General features: G+C 40.4%; 1 protein-coding gene across 1 annotated transcript in view; it reads left to right on the top strand.

Moving 5' to 3' along the window:
• LOC139734525 (cysteine-rich protein 1-like) overlaps positions 1-23,010 on the top strand; it is a 124,144-nt gene extending 101,134 nt beyond the window's left edge. The window contains exon 4 of the mRNA XM_071645301.1: positions 18,978-23,010. Within this exon, the coding sequence (XP_071501402.1) occupies positions 18,978-19,048 (71 nt within the window). The 3' untranslated portion in view covers positions 19,049-23,010. The remainder of the gene's footprint in view (positions 1-18,977) is intronic.
• The last annotated feature ends 231 nt before the right edge of the window (positions 23,011-23,241 follow it).

Here is a 23,241-nt window from a genome sequence, read left to right as displayed (position 1 = left end):
CAGCTGAAAAAAAAAAAGGGTACTGGAAGCGCACGTAGTAGCAAGGCCTACACGTGGATGAGGTTAGAAATTGTCGCGCGCTTCCAGCTCACCAGCTCCTGGCCGCCTCTTATTGGCCGGCCTTGAGCGCGACGTTCAACAAGCCATACCAAAGTCTTGAATATTCATTAGCACAGTAGCCAATAACAGAGGCCGTCTCATGAAAACTGCCCCGTGTACAAAGTGAATGGCAAAAAAAAAGTGTGTCAGAAAGAGTGTGTCAGATAAAGTGGGTCAGGAAATGGCGAAACCCCCTGCTCAGCATGTGCACTGTGTAGGGTTCCCCCAGTGGCAAACTCAACCTGAGGATTTTGTCTTTGACCTCAGTTTCGACAAAGGCTTCAACAAATCCATCATTGCAATCAGTAGATACAGTACATGACAACAATTTACAAATTTTGACAAAGCTCGAGATTACCACTACAAAATGATTACTTGCAGCTGAGCTAAATACCGATACCCTGGCTGAGCCCACGCACTGGTACACTGTCTACGTCACACAAAACACAGCCAAAATCATAACTGTCTCATGCTCAGAAAAAGCAAAAACAATGCAGCTTTTCAATAGCATCTGATTGTGTCATGGATAGCCTTTGGGTATCGAAAGTTATATATTGACATTGTCTATGCTCTTAGCTTTCTGTTGATGTATGATATACCATATCTTGGACATTTCAACAGGTAGTCAATTTAAAAAAAGGAAAACATGTTACTGTTTGTCGCCCTGAAAGTTTGTTTTTCTGAAGGCTCATTAATCCAAAAATGAAAGTGAAATACAGAAAAGTTTCATTATTTTAAAGGGTCATTGATTTGAAAATGAAATAAAGTGTGTAAGGTTCGGTGTTGTGAAGGTTTGTTTTTCCACAAAAGAAATGATTTTTGTACCACGTAGGACCTTATTCATTTTCAGATTAACAAACCTTCAGAATAATGCCACAAATGTTCGAATTGACAAACCCTATTACATTTTCGGAGTAATAAGCATCTGGGCACAGGGATTTTGCATGTGTGGGATTCGGAATAATGAACATCGAAATATTAAATGAACCTTCTACTTTTTCGCAAAGCAATGAATATACCATGCAAAGAAATTTATTAAATCAAACTAAGATATAAACATATTTCTTTAAAATTTCCCCTCCCATCAATACTTATTTTGGAAGTATTCCCCACTGCAAAGAGTGAATGACTCTTTGCTAAGCACCAAACTTATTTCTTGACTTAATTTTTTCTTTCCTGTCCATATTTCTTTTCTGAATTATTCCCCCATGCGCAATGAAAAAAAAAAGAAAAAAATTTCACTGTTTGCTTCTCTGAATGTTCATTATTCCAAAGGTTTGATAAAACTGAAAGAAAGGAAAAAAACTCCCTTTTCTGAAAGTTCCTTGATCCAAATATGAAAAAAATGATTAAAGTTTCAATTTTTTCATAGGTTTGTTGATTCCAAAATGAAACAAAGTCCGGTACTCTTTAGGATCGTTAATGCGAAAACAAAATAATTTTTTAACCATGTAAATTTTTTTCAGATTAGTGAACCCAATTCAATTTTCAGAGCCTTAAAAGACAAGTTCACCCTCATACACATAAGGATTGAGTGAATGCAGCAAAAAGTAGAACACATCACAGAAATTGTCAGGAAAATCAGAAGCCGAAGGCTCGAGTGAGCTGTTGCAATTGCTCATCATTCGGTGTCTGTCGTCCATCATCTGTTGTCCATCGTGCGTAGACTTTGTACATTTTCATCTCCTGAATGGAACCCCATGACCGAATTTCACCAAACTTGGCAGGTAGCATCCCTATGGGGATGGGATCTCAATTTGTTCAAATGGGCCCCATGCCCCACCTGGGGGCCTCGCCCCCAAAAATTAAGGAATCTTAAAAAATCTTCTTTTCTAGAACCAGAATTGATAGAGCTAAGTTAATACTATGAGTTTAAATAGTACATCACAACTGTGTGAATATTAATGTTTTAGAAAGTTGACATTTCAAACTTACCAATTTTTATGAAACATGTGACTGTGGTGTTTTGATGACTGTAGTTTCAAGTTTGTTCATGGCAGAACCTAGCATTTTGGCAAAGGCCTCGTGGCTGAAAAAGAGACTAACTGCGAGAGAACAGGTGAACGCGAGACCAAGTGGCACAGCTGCGAGGCCTTTTGAGACCCGACATGAATTCTTATCTTGAGCATTGTTTCCCGCCGATTCTGCTACCAAAAAGGTAGTGGCCAATCAGCAACTGCATTGCTCGCAACGTATTGCATCTAATGAATACGCATAAGTATGTGTGTCGGCAGCTCGCTCATCCGTATCCAGCCTACGCTGCCTGACTGCAGAAGCTGCCTGCATTGCCAGTTTTGATACATCCTCATTAGCAAGCCAACTGCGGTCCAACTCATGAATATATGAATAATTCATACTCACGTACATCGCGAAGCAACGGGGAAAAAAAGCAGGTTTTAAAAGGATCGTGGCTGCACTACTTGGTTTCGCATTCACCCATTTCTCGCAGTGCTCAGTGTGGCGAGTTAGTCTTAATCTTCATCCATGAGGCCTTGTCAAAAGGCTAGGCAGAATAAGGAACACCCCCATTTGGCCTCAGGGGAGTGGGGTGGAATGGGTCCAAATGGGGACTTAAATTGTACATTGTACATATTCATATTCTTCTTGAAAAGGCCTTGATAAATGTTCACCAAACTTGTCAGGAAGCATGCCAAGGGTTAACATCTTAATTTGTGGTTATATTTTCAGATTTACAAACATCTACACACACAAGAAATTTTTGTTTTGTGGATTTGGTGTATCAGAATGATAAACACCACGCAGGGAAATGAACCATGTTAAACTAGACTTAAACTTTCTTCTTCTTTTTTTTTTGCATTAAATATTTCTCCTCCTGTCTTCTCTAATTCCTTAGGTATCCCTCACTGCACAATTTTATTTCCTTAAAAAAAGTGAATCTAATATATTTTTTCCTTAGAGATTTTTCCCTGCCCTCTATATCACTTTTCTGATATATCCCCCGCTGCTTGATTAAAAGAAAAAAAAAACATATAAAAAAGTCGTTACTGTTTGTTACTCTAAAAGTTCATGATTGAAAGGTTAGTTAAGCAAAAGAAAATGGAAAAGGTTTCTTATTCCCAAAAAATAAAAGGAAAAAAATAATATTGAATTTGATTAAAAAGTAAAAGAACATTGGGTAATTCTGAAGGTTCGTTCATTCAAAATCAAAACACTTTGTGTACCACGTAATTCGTTTTCAGATTAGCTAACCTTCAGAAAGATGCCACAATGTGGATTTACGTGTTTCGGCTTCCAAAACCGAACCATCAGAATAACAAATTTCATTCTTTTTTTTTTCAGAATATTAAACAGCACGCAAAGAAATTAATGGTGTTAAATTAAGAATTATATCTTCCATCAAATATTTCCCCTCTCATGCATACATTCTTCTGAAGTATCCCCTACTGCCCAATAAGAGGGGGAAAAAGATATCAAATTAAGAATATCATTTATTTCTTGCCTTTTTTTATCCTCCCGTCTGTAATTCTTTCCTGAATTATCCTCCTATGCCCAATTTAAAAAGTATGGTTACAGTTTGTTACCTTAAAAGTTGGTTTTTCTGAAGATTCGTTTATCCCATAATGAAGTAAGACTTGCTATTGCAAAGGTCTTCCATAAATCCAAAATATATGTAATAGTTAATTAATCGAAAAATGAAGTAAGGGTGTAAATTTGTTTTCAGATTTACAAACTTTATTTCATTTACGGATAAACACACCATTGGAATCACAAATGATCTTGAATCTTTGGATTAACAAATCATATTTTCGCAATTAATGAATCATATTTCCTTTTCACATTAACAAACATCGGCTAGGTGTAGGGAATTTGCGTGTTTCAGATAACAACCCCTACTGTAAAAGTGGATATTTTTGCACAACTAATTTTTTGCGCTTGGCTGGGTAAGAAGAGTTTCAAGTGTTTTTAATTCCGCGGAATCAAGACATCACACACAGGTACATTTAGCAAGCAAATATGTTATTGCGTAAAATGCACGAAAATTTCCACTTTTTACAGTATTTTATTTTCACATAACCGAATCATAGGTACTACTAACCTCACTGAGAACAAAATAACGATCTCAAACTAGAAATGATACTGATTTAATTGCTTTGAATATTTCATCTCCTGTCTATATTTATTTTCTAAATTATCCACCACTGCATGTGCAATTTCAAACACCCAGATTCTTCGGGGACTCATTTGGATAAGAGTGCCCCCGACTCTTCTCTGTGTCACTGCAGGGAGAAGTCTTTCTGCCCGCAGAGAGGGGATCCCTATTGTGTGATCTCACACCCATTGTGTTTGTGCACTGACTTGTTGTCTTGCATTGTATACTGGTGTGCATTGTGTATGATTAAGTGGTTGTCTTGTGTTTCTTTGTGTTTCCTTTTCTTCCTTTGAGAGTTGAGATTTTTTTTAAACCCCTTTGCAGAACAATATTTAGTTATGCCTCACTGTAAGTAAAGCCTCAGCGGCTCCTGCTATGTCTTTACCCCACCCCCCGACCCGAGTGTTTGGGAAGGAGTGCAGGCATGTGTGTATCAGATGATCCATCCGGTAGGTCTGTAGCGCGTAGTACCTCTTCCACTGCGACCACGATACTCCCATCATGGAGTCCCTCTGGTTAGGCCCCTGCCCCAAAGAGTCAGTTTCTTGATCATGCTGCGCTTTTTCAAAATTTCTTGACTTTATGAGATCATCGGGGTGTGTGTTTGGCTAGTTCTATGTTTGATGTTACGGGTTCCTCAGTGCCAATAAACGCAGTAGCCCCCTCTAACCCTTCAATGTATGTGACAAATCCTGTAGCTTCAGGGGACATTATTGTGGTGGGGCAGTCAGTCTCAGGCCAAATGCCTGAGTTTGTTTCCTCTCTGGCTTTCTCTCGAATTGCCCAATTTGGGAGTGTGGGAGAGACAGGTCTTCGGGGTCCTCTCTCTTGGAGAGAGTTCCTGCGGTGACTCCCTCATTAGATTATCAAGGAGGGGAGTCTCCCCCACATGTCCTTTTCCCCTCCTTACCCCCAGTTGCGCCTTCTGCATCTTTTTTTCTTGATCAAGCTGCGCATAATTTTTCGGATCTGCTCTCTCTTGCCTCCGATCTTGACAATGATTATTCCACAGAAGACCTGCTTCCCATGGAAGACATTGATAAGGAGGTCAGGGGAATATTGCATAAATACATGGGAGACTTGTTTCATATGGAGGGATGGGATGTTTCCGCTACTTCTCTCTTCTGGCAGGCGCCTTGCGTCAACCCAGGGATCAAGTTACCAAACCATTTCGCGGACACAATTTCAAGTTTGGATAATGTACAAAAAATTGAGTCCTGGCATGACAGAACTCGCTCCACCTTTAAGTTCTGTCAGGAGGATCATGACCGATTCTTTTCCTTGAAAGAACTCGCACTGCATACCCTTGCAACTCTTTGTCTCATTGGCAGGTGAGTGCTTTTCACAAACTGGCTTTTTGTGCTGTTGACAAAAAATGGAGATTCGTGGAGACCACAGCCTCCACCCCGTGATGATCTCATAAAGGATTTGCATTTGATCCATTTTGTCAAGAGGGTCATGACCGATTCTTTTCCGTGAAAGAACTCGCACTGCATACCCTTGCGTTCAGCAAATGTTTGTCTCGTTGGCAGCTGAGTGCTTTTCACAAACTGTTTTTTTGCGCGGTTGACAAAAAATGGACATTCGTGGAGACCACAGCCTCCCCCCCCCCCCATGATGATCTCATAAAGGATTTGCATTTAATCCATTTTCCGTGCCCCTTCCACTGAAACGCAACAAAAAAAGCTGACAACCCGACGTCAAACGCGGCAGTCTCGCCTCCAGCAGTAGGAGGCTGGTTAAGTCTTTTTTATCGCACCTGGAAAGTAGTCACGGTAGCCAGTTTCATTTTATCCGTAGTGAAGAACAGTTACCGCATTTCAGTTCTCAATTTTTTTGATAGTGTTACAGAAAGCCAGCCAGAACACCCCCAACGTCAGACACTTATTTGTCAATTGTGAGTGAGATCGAAACGTTACTTTCAAAAAGGGCACCATGATCCAAGCAGCAGATCATCCGCAGCTATGTTTGTCTCCGATTTTTCACCACCCCAAACCATCTGGTGAGGTCCATGTAATTATAAATCTCAAAGAGATAAACAAATTACAAGCCTGGAATGTAGTCGCAGAAGACAATTTCATTTTGTCTGTATTGAAAAAAGGTTACCGCATGTTACCGCATGTCAGTTCTCGATTCTTTCCCGGGAGTGTTACGGAAAGCTACCAGAACTTCCCCAATCTTGGAGACTCATTTGTTGATTCTCAATGAGATCGAAATGTTGCTTTCAAAAAAGGTGCCATGATCCAAGCAATAGATCATCCACAGCTATGTCTGTCTCCAATTTTTGCCGTACCAAACCATCAAGGAAGGTCCACCTAATTCTAAATTTCAAAGCGATAAACAAATTTCTTCCAGATCAGAAGTTTTGGATGGAAACTCTCAATGTGATCCTCCCGCAATCATCCATTCGTGATTGGGCTGCATCCTTAGATCTCAAAGACTCATAATTTCATGTTCCCATGTATCCACAGTCCAGAAGACTGTAGGGTTTTCAATACCAGGATCAAACTTATGTTTATGTTGAGCTTCCATTCAGGCTTAAGGACTCCCCTTGTGTTTTCACTCGAATTGTAGTAGCTACGGTGATAGCTCACCTGCACAGACAGTGTGTTAGGATTTTTTTATCATTTAGAGTTATTTTAGTTAATGGTTGCAGAGTCCCACATACTCATGCCCCACTTGTCTCTTGTTCTCAGATGACACAGCACCTGGGTTTCATCGTCACCTGGAAGAAGTCTGCACTGTCTCCTGAGAGAGTTCATTTGTTTCTAGGAGCTGTCGTAGATTTTCCCCCGAGTCTAGCGCGTCCTGTGGAACACAGGATCTTGCCCCTTCAGAACTTCATACATCGGTTGGTGTCCTCTCCGCTGGTAAAGGCGATGTTGTAGCAATCTTTCCTAGGCCATTTGGCCAGTCTGGTGGATCCATTTACGCATTGCAGGTTGTTTATGAGACAATTACAGAACAAAATGCATTTCCTGAGGTTCTTTTCTCCAACCCAGGACGATCAAGACAAGCTGATCCCCCTGCCGAAGGAAGTGAAGGAGTGGTGTCTAGCGTGAGCTTCTCCAGCTTGTCTGCATCAGGGAAAACCCTTTGTACAAAACCCCCTAGAGTTCATCCTTACAACAGATACATCTTGTGTAGGGTGGGGGCCGTGTTTCAGTCCCAACAGCTGTCAGGCGGCTGGTCAGAGAGGATATCCAGAAAGCATATCAACCTTCTAGAGTTAAGGCAGTTTTGTTAGCCCTTCGCGGCCTCAAGCCTTCTGTCTTAGGGCCACTCATTACTGGTACAGTCAGACAGCATAACAGTTGTTGCATACATCAATCAACAGGGAGGAACTCATTTCATTCCTTTGAGCAGATTTCCTATGCAGAGGGAGTTCTCTCCCTTCAGAATGGATACTTCTTCCTCCATATCTCGAAAGTAACTCAAGGTACATGTATCATCATGAAACTTAGTAAATTTTATGCATGTTCTACCTGACAGTGATTCATATGCTAATATTTTACCATTTAATTCTGAAATTACACTTTTTCTCCATTTCTTGAAAATTACTCAATGCATAAACAAGGTTTAAAAGTCTAGTAAAACTCTTCAAATCCCCAAATACCTGCACTCTTAGACATCTTAGCCATTCATCCAATTAAACCTAGTTCACGGAAAGTGAACATTCAGCGTATTCGTGACAAATCTGTCATTTTAATATTTTGCCAGTCATGTGAATCAGTCATCACACATTGTCAAGACATTTTACTAAAGACCTATCAGGAGAACCATGCATTATGGCGGAGGCATACATTTCTAGTTCAGATCTGAAATTTGGAGATCTGGTACACATTTTTGTGAAAAATGTGAATTTGTTCCCTTTCAAAGAGGTAAGAAAATAAACAGTCACAGCTGAATGACTAAATTGCGGTATTTCATTTCTTGACCCACTAGTGCAACATCACTGTGTGCCAAGTGTATGGAAGTTGACGGGGGGGGGGGGGGGGGGGGACTGTGTGGGAGAGGGTAGTTCCCTTCCACACAATGGAATTTTTGCACTTTTAGAATTGAAATAGAATGATCTGATGCACACTATTGTGGAATATTGTCAATCCCCAAATTGTGCCAAGTCTAATTCTATGGATGGGAATCAAGTGGAGAAAGGGTAAATTTAAAGATGATGAAGCAACTTTTGAATTTATTAATTGTAACCATGCATCACAAAATGAACAAAAAGTCACACTCCTTGATATTACATGAGGGCTCAAAAAAAAAGGTGAGATGGGTCAACCAAGTCAGTCTTGAGTTCATATTTTCTGAAAGAGCTTTCCTTCTACATTATTCTTAAGTTTGGGATCATAACATGAATGGGAAAGTGTGTTTTCAGCAGTTTTTCTACAACCCTTTTTTGGGGAGAAAAGAATGATCAGATATGTCTCATAGTCTCCATTCAATTTCTTGAAATCCTTTACACACTCCTCACTTTCAAGTCTAATAACTTTTGAAAGGATAATTCTGCTGCTCTGAAAGTTGGCATTAGTCATGGACAGAATGTGTTGATAGAATATGCTCGATTTCAGCTTAATCTGATAATCCCTTCATTGTTGTTGTTTCATTGTGGTTTATATCCTGTGTTTTGTCCCTTTCACTGCACAGCTAGCATGGATTGGTAAAGATTAAGCACTTGAATAGACCATGTACTTCAGAGCCTCTTTCCTCCGTTCACACTTTTCCAGAGTGTGTGCTTTCTTTCTAGTATTTAGATAGGTTAGGGGAGTCCATTTAAAATTGAGTGATACATCATTTTAAAGCTTAGAGTCTGCTCTTTTAGAAGCTGCCCTTAACTGAAAATCCATGTCTGGTGACTTTTTGTCGGTTTTGTGAAGCAGGGTCACCATTAGAATTAAAAAGACACCCCCCCCCCCCCATAGGATCAATGCCTCTGATCTTCTTCCCTGTGTATGCCCATAGATGTATCCTGACTGAGTCATCAGAGTCATTATCGTTTCGCTCAATCTCTGATTCAGGAAATGGAGGGGGGTTCAATTACGGCAGTATTTTGTTTGTTTGTTTGTTTGTCTTTGTATGTATATTATGCAGATGGTCCTGAGTTGCGCATGTTATAGCATGTATAAATGTATAGGCCTATTTTATTTGATGTTCTCAATTTCTGGACCATGCCTTTACGTCAATATTACTATTTTTGTGAGCGAGCAAAGTTATTATGTACATATCCTTAAAGATAGAATACTGTTAAGCTCTCTTTAGCTGTCTGCAGGCGGGCATAAGAACGTCATGCAATTTGGCAAAATTGATACAGTGACATTTCTGCTTCCACTTTTAGCTCACCTGAGCGGAAGGCTCAAGTGAGCTATTGCGATCGCTCTTTGTCCGGCGTCCGTCATGCGTCGTCCGGCGTCCGTCGTGCGTAAACTTTTTACATTTTCATCTTCTTCTTGAGAACCCCTTGACCGATTTTCACCAAACCTGGCAGGTAGCATCCCTAGGGAGATAGGATCTCAATTTGTTCAAGTGGGCACCATACCCCACCTGGGGGACCCCCAGAGGGGCCCAGCCCCCCCCCCCCCCCCCCCCCCAAAAAAAAAAAAAAAAATTAAGGAATCTTAAAAAATCTTCTTCTCTAGAACCAGAAGTGATAGAGCTAAGTTAATACTATGAATTAGTACATTGATGACTGTAGTTTCAAGTTTGTTTATGGCGGAATCAGGGGTGCCCCCTTGAGAACCAGGGGAGGGGGTGGGGAGGGGTCCTAACGGGGCCCAAATTGTACGTTTTCATCTTTTTCTTGAAAATGCCATTATGAATTTTCACCAAAGTTGGCAGGTAGCATCCCTAGGGTTAAAGAATCTCATTCCCATCAAATGGGCACCATGCCCCACCTGGGGGGCCCCAGGGGGCCTAAATTTGGACCGAAATTGTAAATTTTCATCTTTTTCTTCAAAACCCTATCACAAATTTTCACCAAACTTGGCAGGTAGCATCCCTAGGGGGATAGAATCTCAATTCCATCAAATGGGCACCATGTCCCACCTGGGGGGCCCCAGGGGGCCTAAATTTTGACCAAAATTGTAAATTTTCATCTTTTTCTTGAAAACCCTATCACAAATTTTCACCAAACTTGGCAGGTAGCATCCCTAGGGGAATAGAATCTCAATTCCATCAAATGGGCACCATGCCCCACCTGGGGGCCCCAGGGGTCCATCCCCCTTCCCCTTCATCTTCTTGCTGAAAACATCATAATGGATTTTCACCAAACTTGGCAAGTAGCATTCCCATGGGGATAAGATTTCAAAGTGTTTGAATGGGCACCATGCTTTCCTTGGGGGCCCCAGGTGGTCCAAACCCCCTAAATTAATGAATATTCAATAATATTTTTCTTTAGTTCTAATCAAAAGTGATAGGGCTCTTTTCCCCAAGCTGCATAATCCAACATTTTATAAAGTACAGTGTACTTGGTAGGTATTTTTTACCAATGTGATGGAATATGTAAATGGACACCATGCCCCCACTCTCAAAGCTACCCCCACCATAAGTTTCTTATGTTCTCAGGTAAGAGTCTGCAAGAATGCATGGAAGGTGAACTTGCGATACTCAGGTGAGCGTGTGATCCCCGGGTCTTTTCTGACACAGTTTTTTAGGAGGTTTGGACACTTGCTGGGCAATGATATGACTGTGATAATAGTCCCACATGTACATCCACACGTATGTTCAACATTTGTATAATTCAATCGAAACTGAAAAGCTGTATCTATTGTGAGGAGTTTTGCTTCAACAAACTAATTATTCATACATTATACTATCGATTTCCTGCGCACTCGCATTGGATCATCGTCATATTAAAACAGAAACAGAAACCTGCAATTATTGCATCAGTGGTCATGATATTTATATGTCCAGAAAGCTGACACTCTGATCATTTCATTTCCAGTATTGGATGTGTAAAATTACAACATTTGCTCTTTTTAATCCATGAATGAAAGCACACAAAGTAATTTCGTAACTTTTGGATTACTGTACTTCACTTCTGCTGAGTACTATGACTGCACTGTGCATTGAATGGCAGCATGTCATACACATTTTAAAGGGAATTTTATCCTCTTTCAAATGACATGTAACTTGTCTATGTTTTGTTCATTGCTTGCTGATGAAGAGCGATTGTTTGGAGAGTTGTCTGCTTGTCGGCGTGTGTGTGCAAACGGTGCTGGGCCACTGCAGTGTTTGTTTACACAAGTGCGTTGGCCCGATATGGGTTAACAACATTTTTTCAACAGAGCATGGTTTGGATTTAGGCAACTCCCTCAGTTTTTAGGCATTTGATTTGAAATTTGACAAATATGTGACCTGCGACAACGGTTTCAGGTAAAAGTCGCAAGAGCAAATTCCCTCTTAGGCGGGGTACAAAGATTTTGACTATTATTTTTGTCGATTTTGGGGTTTTGCTGAAACGGAATCTTTTCCTACATCTACACGAAATTTTATAGCATAAGATTATATTTTTCCTATCGAAAACAGAATTTTAGACACCCTATGTTGGATTGCACTTGTCAGTTTCGATCTCCTCTCCAACACTGCGCCAATATGCCCAGTGTTGCTATGACGCGGCATCTCGCGTGCGAATGGCTAGTGCATCGCACACATTTACATAGTTCAGCTTTCGGAGATAGGTCTCGCAGCGTGTCGGAAATGTTTTGTCATAGCTCGCTTTGTGGTGTATGCTCTTCGTTTGGCTTTCTATCAGAGCTTTTCTATTGCAATGTTCGACAATGGATGTGAAACAAAAAGTGAACAGCAACACTAGGTAACACTTACTTCAAATGTGAAAACAGATGTGATAGGGAACATGGTTTGAAATTATCAGAGTCACGAATCGCCACACAAATTGTGCAACATGCAATCGGAAACTTAACTTGTCAATTGTGCTTGTCTGAGTCAACCTGCTGTCATATTTACTAGTAAATATGACAGCATGTTGACTCAGACAGCAGAAGAGAGGAAAGGAGCGATCATAAATGACCAATATTCAAATACACTGTGCTAAATGCCGAAATTGCACCAGACTAAGCAAAGTCATGTTTGTTTCTTTCTTTCCTTCTTTACTGCAAAATGCAACACATGCACGGCTCAAAAAGAAACCAACAGGAAGCGTGACCTTTGCCATCTTTCTGCCTTCAAAAGGGTCCCAAATGAACACAAATCAACTGCAATGAAAATGTGATTTGTAAAGATGTGGATACGGATGCACCATCCGCTCCTGTGATGTGTTCACACAGGCACAGCTTGTGAATGCCATTGGGTAATATGTGCACTTACACATGTAACCAGCAAGCTTACAATTATCGTATTCGCCATCTTGAAAGACGTACTGGTAAACAAACCCAAGCAAAATGCATTGTGTATTCGGCTCCGTACGCTAGGTTCCAAGGAAGGTCCTGGAAATTTGACTCTCTCAGCGAGCCAATCAGAAGCCACTGTGGTTGCTCGAGGCGGAGCTTAATCTCGATTGACACCATCATACCGATGGGTGATTCTCAACTCGCGTCACCGCTCAGCATTGTCCTTGAGCAAGAGGTGGATCTTCAAAGCCTGTGTTCTCACAATTTTGTCAGGCTAAGAAATCAAAAAGTGCATCATAAGTGTTTGATATCAATGTAAAGCTTAAGAAATGGGGAATGTGATTCAATGAAAAAATGAATTTTCAAAATTCCTGACTTTTGCCTTAAACCGTAGTCGCCGGTCACATCTAAATGATCAATGTGATATTATGTAGATGTGCAAACATCATCTTTCATAAATGTCAAACATGTTCTAATGGTAACAGCATTTTTTGAATGAAAATCGTAATGAATTTTGTGGATTTAGCTAATTTAATCAGTTTTTTAGCATTTTGCTCGAGTTGTGGCACATATGACCACTGTGATTATTAGCTATGCAAAACACATCTTACATGAATGTTGAACAATGTGTTGCCATGGTTACTGCATCTGTTTTTTTAAAAAGCATACATAAAACTTGTAGATTGAGATAACTCCCTCAGTTTTTAAGCATGTGACTTGAATTCTATTACGTAATACTCGTATAAGTCTTCAGAGGTTAGCATTTCCCAGGTGTTTAAGGCAGTGAAGTCACATAATGAAATTCAAAGTAGGTAAAAATTCCAGGCAGTCCCAGTTGGCTATAAATACCCGTGTCAGTGAGCAGTAAGCATCTTTTTCAAGTGTGACGGCAGTGAATCATACCAGGGAGGTGAGACACCTCCCTGATTATACATCTCAAATTCCAATGTCTAGTGATCAGGAAGACGACGCTACCTCTCAGCCCCCATCCCCGCGGGGAGATCAGGGCATGGAAGGCCGCCTTGCTCAACTATGCTCTGTATAGAGAGACCAAGACACTCTCCCGCTTCATGGATAGGGCGGCGGCACACCGTGGTAATGACAAACGGCATGCGAGCCATGCCAGCTGGTGCAGGAGAGCTTCTCCTCCCGGCGATTAGTCCGGACATGCGAGCCATGTCCGCGGGGACAGGGGCGCTCCCCCGCCCATCGAAGACTTCAGCGAGCTAGCTATACCCATCGGCAGCTCATCAGACGACGATATTCTCATGTCAGCCTCCTTCTTGGCAAAATTGATTGCGTTGCCCTGTATGGGTGGCCTTGACTCTGCCCTTGTGGTTACGGTCATTTTGACAACCGAATTGATCCGGATGCCATGCCCTTACAGCCAAACTCTTTCAAAGCCTGGTACCAAATTTGATTTTAACTGAAATTCTGATCTCATTTGGGCCAAATTTAAAAATTGGCTGATTTGCTAATGAAGGCAGTCACACTGCCACATCAGAAGGTAAGTCTCTATAAAATCACGAAGCAAATGCTCAATTGCCATCGAATGCCCAAGCAGTCTCACACCAAAAATCGAGAGTAAAATTTGGGCGATCCTCCTTCACGAGGCCTTGGGTCTTGTGAGCTCCCAACTTCTACAACAAAATGTAGTGAAGGGACTTCTATACCACATAGATAAATCCTTTCTGAAATTCACAGATCATGCACGGATAATCATCCATGCAATTGACACAACGAGAATTTGAACAACTCATGTCACCATCGATCCACCTCCCTGGCCTGACACTCCCGGGCTTTGCTTATCGTATGATCTGAGCATGCACCATCGAGGTACCTTGAAACCCCTTCTCAACCATTCTCAACAACACTTGCGCAGCAAGTCGATTCCACTTGGTAGAAAGTTGTTCAGAAAGACATCTGATAAAAATTGACAAGTTAGTGTCACATAAGCATACATCGTGGGTCATGAATGTCTCTACGCAAGCCAGCAAAAAAAAAAAAAAAAAAAAAAAGGATGAGTACTGTCCAAAATCGTTCAGTGCTGGAAATCTCAAGCTTTCCAAAGATGACTGGTCAAAATAATTCCCGAGCCTTGGATATTGGCCACAATATTTGGCTATGAAACCAATAATTTCATTTCAACGCCATACCAATAAATTTTTCCTCTACAAAGTGTACATTCTACCGAGGAGGAAAAGGCAACCCATGAAGAATTGTCTCCGAAGATTCTCGCAAAGCAAGCTATTAGAGTGATTCCTCACATGGAGTATCAACTCTATTCTAGCGCTACCAAAGACTGGCGGTCTAAGTCCAATCATAAATTTGAAAAACTTGAACAAATTTGTAAGATACGAACACTTCAGAGTGGAACAGTTTCGCTTGATTACGGCCTTAATTTGCCCCTCCAAAGGGTGCATATTTATCGGTATCCGTTCACCTTGTTCATCAAGCATAGTCTTTCGAATGGAAATAGTATTTTTACTGCATTCCAGAACAATCACCTATTTCGATGATATCCATATCCTTTCTCACTCAAGAGAAGAGTGTCTTGACAAAGCCAATTTTATGATCAACTTGTCACCCTTAAAGGTTTTCAGTAAGGATTTCGACAAATCCAGTTTCAACCCAAAGCACGTCGAGACCTTCCTTGGTTCTCATATTAATTCCCAGCAAATGATTTTCAGTTTTTTTTCCTCAGAACAAGATTGACAAGGTTACTGCCCTTGGAAATACACCAATCTTGTATATGGCAACGAAACCAAATTTCGGGATTTTAATGCTTTCCACAAAGAAATCTACATTCTCGTCACTTGGGACTAGAAAAAATAAATCAGCTAATGCTCTGTGTAAAGCAGGAGATGACTTCGACACGAAGTTTGATTTCGTTATCTAGTCATGCGATACAAAACATTCTTTGGTGGTGGCTGTCTCGCAAGACAAAGAATTATTTTCCACCTCCATTAGCATGATAATTTCAAGCGATGCTTGCATCTCAGTATGGAGAGTAGTTAATTCTGAACAATGACAATTCCTTTGCTCAGAGAGTCTGGAGTGCCAAACAGAATTCCCCGCATAGCAATGTGTGTGAGCCTCTTGCAAATTCAGAACGGTCTTGAAGCCCCTTTGTGGCTCGTGTACAAAAAATGTGCTTATTCATAATTCGGTCAGACATTTCTACAGCTAGTAGCATATACTGACCCGAACGAATTCGCGGCCAACATTGGAATTGGTGTCTAGCAATTGGATATCAGCTTCACATTCAACAGATGTAGATAATTCTGAAGTTTCCTGCTTGTCTCGCAGAGACATGAACAACTAATTACTATTCTACATGTTTTCACCACATAATCCACAAACTCTACATATAGATTAGCAACGCTCCTCATGTCAAATGGAAGCCAAGTTTTATTGCCCTGAATTTTGATGCCTTTTTCCTTACCCTATCAACGTTTTCAGTCCTCCACAAGCTTCAACTGAACAAGGTGACCTGAGCAATCCTCACTGCCCCAATGGTGGCGGCAGCCATGGGTCTCATTATCGCTCGAAATGCGAATAGCCCCACCCCTATTACTAGTACTTGTACTCCACGGGAAAATTCTTGCCCCACACCCTCACCCACCGACGAGCCTCCAGCTCACACTAGCCGCCTGCATGGGCGCTCTCTGCTAGCGATGACAAGTGGCAGACACATCGCAGCACATTGCAAAGCTCCTTTCATCATCATGGCGAGACAATACCAATAAACAAAACAAATGAGGATGCTTGAAGACAGTAGCAATGTCTGTATTCTGAACAATCTTGTGATCCTTTTTAACCCATCTACAGAATACGTTGTCGACATTCTAAGCCTATAGCATAGCTTTTCAACAAAGCCCACTCCACGATTAACTCATAGACCTGCTCGGTCTTCCATACTACCTGAAACCGAGAGCTATGACATAGGCAAACTGCCCCTATAGTCAGAAGGGCGTATCTAACTCCGACCCTCGCAAGGCTAAATACAATAAGACTTGGGATGTTTCAATTGTTTTGAATCACCTTTTATCGTTTCAAGATACCTATGAACTAAAGATTCCTTCAGTGCCTTGAGCCAAAAACAATTTTCCTAGCTCGTCTTGGCAAAATGTACACAAATGCTGAGACATCTAGTTCTTATGACATTACCGGAAGATGAGGCCACGTTTGCACATTAGAGATATGAAAAGTATATCTCTAACCAGGTAATTAAAGCGCCTTCTTTTACCTCCAACCCTAAACTCTGTGTTCCGATCAACTCTGCACGAGTATATTATTAAATGCACAGAACATCTCCAACGAGCAAGTTCAGAAAGCGAACTCATAATTTCTCCAAAACATCCCAACATATCACATTCTCAGCTCATAGCTACAGAAGCGCCGCAACTTCTAAACTTTCGCGCATGGAGTATAAAGGTCTTAACGAAATCTTGTCCACAACTGACTGGACGAACGCTGGTACATTTTGAACCTTCTAACAATTGATTCCACAGTAGTTCAACAATTCTCAGTTCCGCTGAGTTAAAAAGATACATGTAAATTGTGATAGTATGTGTATACCTGTATATTAGTATCTCAATTAAGAACAATGTCCTAATACGAGTCAGATAAGACACAAGACCATAAATCACGTTACGTTGTGCATTGAAAAATGGCGACACATTATTCGGCCACTCGTTTAGGAGATTCGGTCCACCAAACTGATGAATTTAAACTCTAATATCAACCCAAAATGCAGTGTACTTGCCTCTAATTATTGCTGCAATATTACTATGCCGAGATGAACTGGTTAATGTCTAATTCTTCCTTGAAATGTACATGAATTAAGGAACATGATTATGATTATGTCTTGATTGGAAAATCGGTACAAGAGGTCCATTTGATTTGTCTGTGCGCTATCATGCTTAATCCTGCTCCAGTTAAAGCACGCAAGGTATCAAAATGATATCATACTCAAAACCTATGCCTTGCACCTTATACTAGTAGGTTCTCAAGCAAACTTTGCTCGAGTTCTTCTCCTGCTTGCGACAATGTGTGTCACCATCGATAAACACTCTCTATGCATGAGGAGTCATGACCAAAGTTTCAACCTTGTCGTGAAAACTGTCCATCATCCTTCTTGTCCTCTTGCCCTCACTCATGCCACAGACTGACTTCTGTACGGAACTTTGAACATGCTAACCTCTGAAGACTTATACGAGTATTACGTAATAGAATTCCTAAATTATACAAGTAATAAGAAGTATAATTAGAATTCTATTAGTAATAATGAAGTATAAGTCGAAGAGGTTCCCACCCAACATCTCATTTAATCGATACTCTTCAGTTCTGAACCCTCCCTTTCCAACACTGTACAGAAGTCAAAACTGGTGGGCCCTACTGTATGCTGATGTTCTGCTTAATTGCTTGGCATGAAATGTCCATACGTATAAGAATGCTCCGTGTCTTTGGAACAGCAATGATTGTGCTTTATTTATTGCTTGTCTGTATGATGAGAAGGACCAGTGAGCCAATTGCCTGCATTGCACCCAATACTGCATGGTGTTGCTGGTCTGTCTATTTAAAGCCGTATTCTCTTTGAAAAGATGCTTACTGCTCACTGACACGGTATTTATAGCCAACTGGGACTGCCTGGAATTTTTACCTACTTTGAATTTCGTTATGTGACTTCACTGCCTTAAACACCTGGGAAATGCTAACCTCTTCGACTTATACTTCATTATTACTAATAGAATTCTAATTATATTTCTTATTACTTGTATAATTTAGGAATTTTGGCACATATAACCGCTATAGATGTGCAAGCTTCATCTTTTGTCAATGTACAAACCATGCATTCAGCAGCCACAGTAACAGCTTTTTGTTATTAATGGAAATTATTCAATAGTGTTGTGCATTGAGCTACAGTGTACCGGTAACTCCAATTTTTGAGCACTTGACTCTAAATTTGGAACACTTGACCACTATAATATGTAAATGTGCAAAGCCTGTTTTTCATCAGTGTTAAACTGTGTTGCCATGGTAACAGCATTCTTTTGATAAAGAGTATACAAAAATATCAGGGATTGAGCTAACTCCTTCATTGTTTGAGCATCGTAACTGATATCACTCGAAATATTGCACTAATTTACTCAGTTTTTTAGTATTTGACTTGAGTTTTGGCACACATGACCACTGTGATTATTAGCTATGCAAAGCAGATCTTACCTGAATGTTGAACAATGTGTTGCCATGGTGACGCATCTGTTTCATTATTTCATGGATGGAACTATACTCACTCAGATTTTGATTGGGTATCAATTACATTCCGTGATAGTTCCAGTTTTCTTCATCCATACATTATTCCTCTGATATGTCACAAATTGATGTTTGATGATGATATGCTGTTTCTCCCCATGCAGGCTTTAGGAATGGTGGAGCTGACCAACCAAACTGCTTTGTTTACACCCCAGGAATGCCTGGCAACTGGTGAGAAGATGTTTTGAGAATGGATAGAGAACTGATGAAAGTCCTGTAAATGGAGCAAATGATGAACCAGTACCGGTATATCACCCATTTTAACTGTTAATTACCATAGTTGATTTAAACACTCATGGAAATGTTTGATGCACTTTCATACCAAAAGATTACAATTTGTACTGCAATGAATATTTAATCACATCTACTGGGGCCTTTAAAATGTACAAAGGCATAGGACAATAGTGAGAAAAAAAATCGATACATTTCTTCTTTCTGTTATTTGTAATGTACTATGCAGAATACAGTATGTTAAAAAAAATGCAATCAGATTTCAACATCATAGATAGATTTCAAAATGATTAAACAATCTGAATGCTATTTCAGGGTATGAAATTATAAGTTTTTACCTACATCTTGCAGAAAACCGCATTCGATTTAATTAAATGGTCTCAGAGAAATGTGGATCTTTGTAAAGCAGTGCATGGGTCCATTTTTCCAGATTTATAGCACTTGGATGCTCTTGGCATTTTGTAAGGTGCAAGCACTGTAGACAAAGGTTGGAGGGAATGGATTCCTAACGTGCTCTACAAAGATCTCAATTTCTCTGTGACCACTGAAGAAAATTGAATGGCGTTTTCTGTGAGATGTACATGACAAGTTATAGTTTCACACTTTAAAATTGTATTTTTATTGATCTACCATTTTATGCCTACACCATGAAGTATTGCCAGAGGCATTATGTTTTCGGGTTGTCCGTCAGTCCATCTGTCCCATATATGATCAAGTTTGTGGGCAGCATAACTAAAAAACCATTAAAGGTATCTTCATGAAACTTGGCATGAATACAGTATGTGTCAGTGGACTAAGTTGTGCCTATCAACTTTTGGGTGCATATATGCTTAATGTCAAAGCTCAGGTCAAATGCTCAAAATTTCACTATTTCCACCATGTCTTTGCGATGCCTGAAGGTATTTTCTTAAAACTCAGTGTATACATGTGTAACCCAATAAAAAATTCTCTAGAGAAAGGTTTTGGCCAAAACGTCAAAGGTCAACTGAAAATGCTAAAATGTAACTTTTTTTTTTCCATATATCAGAAATGGTTCAAGGTATCTCCACATAACTAAGTACACATCGTCACAGGGGCAACAAGATCTTGTATCTACAAAAAGTCAAATGTTCAGGAGAGCCAAAAAACATGGCAGCCAAAGCACTATAGCGAATGGGATAGCCTTTCGTGTGACGTGCCGTGGTGGCTTCATTTTTGGAATAAGACAGTTGGGATTTGGCCAGGACATCACTTAACCTATTTTTTGACCATTAATCTAAAAAAAAGTCATTTTCACCAAAATTTCAGATACAAGGTCTTGTCACCCCAGCGACGATATGCATGTACCGCCTAACAGCAATTCTCTTGGGACATTTTTTGGTCCAGAGTCATGGGTCAAAGGTTACGGTTAACTCCTCAGAACTTCACAATTTCCCTCATATCTTTGCAATGTCTTATGGTATTGTCTTAAAATGTAGTGTATACATGTATTACCCAAAAGAGATTCTCTGGGAAAGTTTTTGGCCAAAAGGTCAAAGGTAAAAAAGGTCAAAGTTCAAATAAAAATGCTGAATATCACTTCTTCCTCCATATCTCAGAATTGGCTCAAGATATCATCATGAAACATAGTACATATTTATGCATGTACTGCCAGACAGTGACTTTCATGTGAAACAGTCGTCACATATAGTCACGACGTCCTATAGACCTATTGGGAGAACCACGCATAATAGCGGAGGCATACCAGACACCATAGCAACATTTCTAGTTCGAGCTACTTTTGCAGAAAGTCCAATTGTAATTTTGGTGGGGAATGTACAGTACATGTAAAAACCAAATGAGAAGACATCTAAGGGATACACGGAGATGCCAACCGCTACGGATTTGCCTTATTTAGGTGATCCGAGTATCCTCTTGGATCACCTTCTGTATCTGTACTGATTAGGTGATCCGAGTATCCTCTCGGATCACCTATTGTTTCTGTACGGATTCTTTCTTTATTTCTATCTCCTCAAAATTTGTGCAGAGGTTAGCTCAGAAAGTGCATTGCCTCTCAATGTCAAACTTATACCATATATGTATCATGTCGCAAAGACGACAGATCAAGTAAAATCATAGTGATAAGTCGACCGTGACGTCACTATGACGTCATTATATGAAAACACATTTTCATGCATATCTCATCATTAGAATGGAATTCTTCAATGAAAGTTACGTCATATATATTTTAAGTCAAGCGGATTCTACTCATATTCTCAAAATTCACATTTATCTTAAAACGCGCGCGTACGCGCGCGTTGAAATATTTGTATGCTCAAATCGAGCTCAAAATTATTTTACACACGTTTCAGACCATTTGGAGCATTTTTTGAAAAATTGAAAAAATTGGACGGACGCGTACGCGCGCGCACATATTCGCACACACAGCTCATATGCAATAGAAATTTTCAGTTTTTATACCCCCGCCAAACGAAGTTTGAAGGGGGTATATAGGAATCAGCGGACGGTCGGGCAGTCGGGCGGTCGGTCGGGCGGTCGGTCGGGCGGTCGGTCCGTTGCAAATCTTGCGTCGCGAACTACTTTCTCAGTTTTCAACCGATTCCCATAAAACTTGGCACAGATGTGTGCCTTGGGCTGTAGATGTGCAAGACGTATTTTTTGACAGTACCCAAAAGTACGTTGCCATGGTAACGGCATATTATGGGCAAAAATGGGTACAAATCTTGCGTCGCGAACTCCTCCCACAGTTTTTGATCAATTTTTATGAAATTAGGTACAGATGTTCATCTGAATATGTTAATGTGCAAGACACATATTTCCGCAGTGGCAAAAAGTGCGTTGCCATGGTATTGGCATGTTATTGGTAAAATATAGGGCAAAATGCTTCATGGCAAAACTGCTTCATCAGTGTTCTTCCAATTCTCATGGAATTCATATTGAATGTTTGTCTTAGGATATAGGTCAGCATGACACATTTCTTGACAGTGACAAAAAGTATGTTGCCATGGTAACAGCTCACATATTATGAGCCAAAATGATGGAAAATTTTGTGTTGCAAACTACTTCCTCAGTTTTTGCCCAATTTCCATGAAACTTGGTACAGATGTGTGCCTTTGGTTGTAGATGTGCAAGACGCATTTTTTGACAGTACCCGAAAGTACGTTGCCATGGTAACAGCATATTAATGGCAGAAGATCAAGGAAAGATCTTGCGGATTTAACTACTTCCTCAGTTTTTTGACCAAAGCTTATGAAATGTGGCACACACCTTGATCTTGGTGGGAAGATGTGGAAGACATATTTTTCGGACGTGTCGGAAGATGCGTTGCCATGGTAACGGCATATAAATGGCAGAAGATCAAGGAAAGATCTTGCGGATTGAACTACTTCCTCTGTATTCGACTGAAGCTCATGAAATGTGGCACATACATTGGTCTTGGTGGGAAGATGTGCAAGACATATTTTTTGGATGTGCCGGAAGCTGCGTTGCCATGGTAACGGCATATTAATGGCGGAAGATCAAGGAAAGATCTTGTGGATTGAACTATTTCCTCAGTTTTTGACAAAAGCTTATGAAATGTGGCACACACAATAGTCTTGGTGGGAAGATGTGCAAGACATTTTTCGGATGTGTCGGAAGCTGTGTTGCCATGGTAACGGCATTTGAATGGCAGAAGATCAAGGAAAGATCATTCCTTGGGTAAGACTGTCGTCACGGGGCGGGGGTATTAATCACCTTAAGTGATATTTCTAGTTTCACATGGATCGGATGTCCGAAATGTCAAGGATTATTTCTACCAAGTTTCAAGTTGATCCGACTCAATATGACGTCATACGGGCCCGTCAAATTCAAAATTCCGCGCGTGCGTCAATGGGGATACACAGTGCAACTATGCCAACAAACCGCCAATTTTAAATCGGATTTTACTCGTCAGGATGGACGGTGACCCCCCATTTTCTTGACATATTCTGAAAGCTAATGAGTTGTACATGTCATTTCATGGGCTGGCTATGCTGACAAAATGATTAAAAGATATCAAATTTCTTAATAAAGTAAAAAAAGTAAATTTTCAAAATGACGTCATCAAATTTCAAGTTTACTCGAGCGTATCTCACTTATCCTTTGCCAATTTTCACCTAAATTTCAATATGTTGTAGC

The sequence above is a fragment of the Diadema antillarum genome, unplaced genomic scaffold, assembly GCF_040938485.1.
Source record: "Diadema antillarum isolate AM-2024a unplaced genomic scaffold, OU_Dant_1.0 seq00000531_RagTag, whole genome shotgun sequence".
NCBI classification, from domain to species: Eukaryota; Metazoa; Echinodermata; class Echinoidea; order Diadematoida; family Diadematidae; genus Diadema; species Diadema antillarum.
The sequence above is the reverse complement of the archived record's forward strand: the minus strand, read 5'-3'. Positions and strand labels throughout refer to the sequence as shown.